General features: G+C 41.7%; 1 protein-coding gene across 1 annotated transcript; it reads left to right on the top strand.

Annotated features, from left to right (window-relative positions):
* Positions 1–1147: 1147 nt before the first annotated feature.
* On the top strand, positions 1148–4872 carry LOC137610326 (uncharacterized). The gene is made up of 2 exons (XM_068337902.1): positions 1148–1565; positions 2694–4872. The coding sequence occupies exon 2, from the start codon at positions 2718–2720 to the stop codon at positions 3198–3200; it is 483 nt and encodes a 160-aa protein (XP_068194003.1). The 5' UTR covers positions 1148–1565; positions 2694–2717; the 3' UTR covers positions 3201–4872.
* Positions 4873–5423: the final 551 nt, after the last annotated feature.

Genomic DNA, 5423 nt, shown 5'->3' with positions numbered 1-5423 from the left:
TAACTCCAATTAATGAGGTTACAATATTTAATGAAAACTGTGAGTGACACCACTGTCCCTTCAGTTCCACTGCTTCAAACAACACTGTAATTGTATTTTAGGGATATGGGTTCACCACTGAGGCTGCGGAAGGAGATCATCAACCTTTTGGCAAATTGTTGTTTTGATCAGCTTAGCCTTGTTTGACAAGATGGTTGGCAGTGGCCTCACATCCATGTTCCCAGCAAATATGCAGTTTGTTGCAGGACGGCTGATGTTTTACAATAACGCCACAAGATCACAGCGGAGTTACAACAACTCTTCTTGTGATTTGTTTCATTAATTAAAGTGCAGAAAAAGGTTGTTTGGCTGAAAAAAAAATCTGAAGCAAGTGAGATTAATGATACTTTTCTTTTAAGAAATTAATTTCTGGGCATCCAAATTATTTAGCGTCATGATACCAGAGTATGAATGAGAAATGACTTTTTTGTACGCAAATCTATCACACACATTCTATCACACATTTCAGACTAATAGGCTGTGGCTCACTTTTATATGATTGATTTCCTCCCATCATCTGTCAGATATTTCATTGTTGCATTTTCTAACAGTGATGTCAAGTTTTTGACAGGTTCTTCTTGTCATCGGGATTTCAATAAAACATCAAACTCCATATTAGAGAATAAAAGAGAATTTGACGCCCTGCCTCTTCCTGTTCCGCCATCTCTCAATTTATCACACTTAATACTCTGTTCAATGTAGTGTCTATGTTACTGATTAATCAACCAGCATGTGAGATTAAATCGAATGCTGAATCAAATTGCTTATGAATACTTTGATTGAAGGTGCTGAACCATGACAAATGTAGAAAAAAATATCACGAGAATGTTGATGAGTAAACAACCAATTTGAAATAGCCACTAGTAACTGTGTTCCTGCGCCTTCGCTTCTAACGCAAATAATCAACATCAACAATTACAATTGTGTTTTGCTTACGCTCATCGAGGGTATAGTCTGATGTAGAATTGTTACTGTTTCCATTATCTACGGACGCGCAGCGGTAAAGCTTGTTTCGCGGGGCGTGCGCGCCCAGTTTGGGTCTCTTGTGGATCGCTGGTACGCGTGCATGTGCGTGTCTCCCACTGCACGTCACGTCCTTAGAGCCGGGAATCACGTCACATGTCAGGGCTCCCGAGTTCAGGAACTAGTTTTTCCGTGTCAAATCATCCACGAAGCCACAGGCACGGCGAAAGACACGGTCCAACCCTCCTGCCTGCGCGCCTCTGCGCTCCACGCTGCGTAAACCAACAGGAGCAAGGATGGACGGATGGACGGACGCCTGGATGTGGATAGATGATACCGTTTAACAGATGCGCTGATGAAGACCTCCTCAAGTGGTTCTTTAATTACTTCCAGTGATTTAGAACGGCTGTCGGATTACCTGTGAAGCACAAAGGTGGGGAGGTTCTTTGAGAAGAGAGGAAGAAGAAAGGAAAGCTCCGGGTTACTGAGAAAAGCTGGGTGCGCTACAAACACGGAAAGTCACGGATCATGCTTATGGAAACTTCTGATTCCGTCTCGATAAGGTAATTTATAAGAATAAAGTTGTTCTTTTTGCCTGTCATATTTTAATCTATCGAGTCACGGGTGACTCCACTTCCAATGAAGAAAGAACAAAAACACAGGTGGTGGGCGCTCCAATCCCTCAGGCGTTTTTTTTTTTTTTTTGCTGCCTCCGACTCCATTTATACATTTGAGTACCAATCTTGATTGAAGCCTGTGTAACTATTTCCCATTATTTCCGCTCATTTTCAAACAAGGAGAACATGGAACTACATCAACCATAAGATGCGCGTTTTTAATATAGCGACAAACGACGATCCAAGGAGCGCATCAAAAAGCCCTTAAAGCACAGAAGTCTGTTTGACTCATTATGGTGATGACTAATGTTTTGATGTCTATTTTGTTCAACTTATTATAATAATCAGGATTAGTGTGTTTTGTTTTTTTCTTTTTGCGCATTCCCTGCCCACCATTGCGTGGCGTGGGCTAAAAACCTCCAGTAGATCAGAGACAGAGCAGTCCATCTGTTCAATCACATAGCAACAGGAAGAGCCCGGAGACAGAGTAAAAAAAAACCCCGCCAATATCCCTATATTGCCACAGTCTATTACCGCATCACTTACATAGATAACAGGTACACCAAATTGTAATGGGTAATTTTTTGTGCTTCTAACTAAATTAATTCACTGACACAATAACCCCAATGTGGCGCTCAGATTTCTTATATAAAATCATCTCTTATGTCATATGCACACTGAATTTATTTGATCTAAGTTATTAGAGTCGTTATCTATTATTTCTTTTATGGAAGAAAAGGGAAGTGTTTGGACAAACAAAGAGCACTGTGCAGTAAATGCTCAGTGTCTATAGCACTGCCAGATTAGTAAACGACTATTGAAAATCAGTGTCAAGACAGACTGGAAGGATGTACTTTTGCGGCTTAGGGATTGAAGAAGGAAATGCTCTAAGTGTTTATTTGGCTCATTGTCTGATTTGTCTCCAGTTACACTTAGGCAAGTTGATCCATCTCCCCCAGAATCTTCTCTTTCTCCTTGTGACTGCTCTTCCCTCTCCCACAACACCGTGCTCCATATTCCACTCCTCCCACTTTCCACCTCTCTCTAACCTCTCTCTCTCTGGCCTCCCTTCAGAGTGGCTCTGCCTGATGCTCTATCATGACTGATGGCGAAGGGAGAGCGCGCTTTCAGTACACAGAGTGCCTGGAGGGGCAGGAGCCGGAGGAAGTGCACAAGGAGGTGAGGCTTGCTTTGCCAACATCCTCCAGGAAGGATGCCCGGGGTCACGATGTTGACCCTGGTGGAGGCCATGACGAGGGTGAAGGTGAGGGTGAGGTGGAGAGGCAGAAAAGGGACAGTGATGTTCTGGGTGAAGAAGAAGAATGGAGTAGTGAAGTTCAGGAGCACGAAGATGAAGAACCGGAGCTGGAAGTGGAAGTTGGCCCAACGCTGGGAGTTCGAATCACAGCCCCAATTCGTGATCCAGACTGTATTTCAGAGGAGGAGGAGCAGCAACCGTACCCGGCCCTGGCCCCCATGGCGTTCTTCTGCTTAAAACAAACCACAAAACCTCGCAATTGGTGTCTTCGAATCGTCTGTAACCCATATCCTTTCATACTCTGGAGCCTTAACCCAGTCTGATGATACCTGGTAAGACCAAACAAGTCCATACTCCTGTATGTGTGAGTGTCACCAAGCTTACAGTATATCCAATGCTTGATCATAACGTATGCTGTTCATATACTTTCCAGTCCAAAACATATGAAAGCACGATGATGTTGTCAGCTGTTGTAACTTTGTATTCCACTTGTTGTTGTTATTCTCAAAAATGCAACAATTTGTGTGACTGAGGAAGCACTGCTGGCTGGCACCACACTGGGGAAACATGACATATCATTTATCCAACAACTGGCACCAAACCATTTTTAAGATGCAATTAATAATCACAGTCATCATTCTTCTGTCAAATGAATGCAAAACTAGAGCTATTTGTCTTTGAGTGAACAGGGGATAATGTTTGGGTGATTTCTACTGAATGTATACATTACAATGGTCACAGTGAAATATTGCAGTGCAGAATAATGTTGACTCTCACAATCTGGCGTTGTTGGCAAAGACTGTTTCATGAATTCTATCAGAAAGGCTGTCAAACAGCAGAAAAGACACAATTTGCTCGAGTGGATAGGGAGAATCCACACAGAATCACTACTGTGATTATTACCATTTCTAACGGTCCCACTGTCACTGCCAGTAAACGAACAGAGAGGTCAACTCTCACACCTCTGCAGGACAAGAGGCCGAAATGCATCAGTTTCAAAAGTGCCCTTGTCTTTACACCTCATGTCTGTAACTCAGTTGTGTTGATCCTCAGTTTCTTGAAACAAATTTTAGACGGTTAACTCAGAGATTTCCTCGTGTGGTTCTGGTGGTTAAGCATCAAAACATGTCCGGCCTACTACAAATTCAGTCAAAACTGTCACCTTCTGGGTCTTGGCAATTTCAACCAATGCTAAAATATCTTTATTGAAATCAGTGACGGTTAGTCAGGGGAGGCAAGTGACGCATGGCCTCACCTGCCATTATAAAAGACAAAAATAGAAAATGGTATACATAAATTAAATGTTTATATTTATCCAGTGATGTGAATTATATAGTTATTTTCCTTTAAACGTCACAAATTTTAGGTCATTTTTACTCAATATCACTGAATTTTCTCATTTACCGCTTAAATGCAGAGCAGAGACCTGCGGTGAGGCACCAGTCAGCCGAGCCTCACCATGGATTGCACAGTGGCTCGGCTAGCTGTCCTGGTATTCTATACAGTGAGGCTGTAAGGCTATCTCTCTATATGTCGCTATTAAAATGTTCAAACACATTTGTGCTGTGAACTAAATTACCATAATTTAACTAATGTATACAATGTACAGTGTTTTATTGTCAACAGCTGTATGTGTGTAACATCTTTCTTGAGTTAAGCGGTCCTGAAACCAATGGGAAAAGGCATAAAGTGAGGCATGCAGTTCTCCTGCCTTATGGTAGGGGGTGCTGGTGATCCCAGGGATTGGCCAAGGATTCCTCTTCCTCTGCCATAGAAGAAGTGACAGTAAACTACAATCTATAGTCAGCGCGTCAAGTACAGCCATTTATTTGTTTTCCGCTCACCTCGCCTTACTATAAAAAATGAGGATTGCATACCTCAACTCAAAATTTTTTAGATGCTTTTGTTCAGAAGGAGCTGCGCGTGGACTTTGTTTATAAGTAAGCATAACGTGGACTTCATTTACAAGTAAACATAACATATAAAAAAAGTATAGCGAACAATGTAAATTTTTTAATCAAATGTGCTTATTTGTGTGTTACAGTTTGTATGTGTAAATAATTCTGCTATGAGACTTTTAAAATAATCTACTCACTGTTGCTTATTAAATGGTGAATAAGCTACACTGTCGGTTCATATGTTTGTAAACATCTTCATCTGATTATGATGAAGTCAGTGCCTCACCAATTATGAACCTCACCACATGTCACTGATTGAAATGAGATTTTAGTTCTTTGACATCAGGATCTTAAGTCCTGAGACATCCTTTGTCCACTGAGGGGCATTCGAGAGAATTATTAAAGCATCGATTCTCCAGATAAGACAACTGTGGACTGCCCTGCCACCCGTGACAGTGGACAAAGCGGTAGAAGATGAATGAATGAATGAAATGTGGACTGTCAACTGTGATGACACGAGTAAGGGATGTGGTGTGTGCAAGTCATATATGACATGCACACACCAACTCATATATGAGACTGATTTTGCAGGTGTTTTAATCAAAGTCTTATGTAGCAGTATGATGGCGCAGTGGGCAGCATTGCTGT

This window comes from Antennarius striatus, chromosome 16 (genome assembly GCF_040054535.1).
Source record: "Antennarius striatus isolate MH-2024 chromosome 16, ASM4005453v1, whole genome shotgun sequence".
In the NCBI taxonomy this organism is placed as follows: Eukaryota; Metazoa; Chordata; class Actinopteri; order Lophiiformes; family Antennariidae; genus Antennarius; species Antennarius striatus.
The sequence above is the reverse complement of the archived record's forward strand: the minus strand, read 5'-3'. Positions and strand labels throughout refer to the sequence as shown.

Coding starts and splice junctions, on each gene's coding strand:
- LOC137610326 (XM_068337902.1), top strand. CDS start 2,718: ATGACTGATGGCGAAGGGAGAGCGCGCTTTCAGTACACAGAGTGCCTG.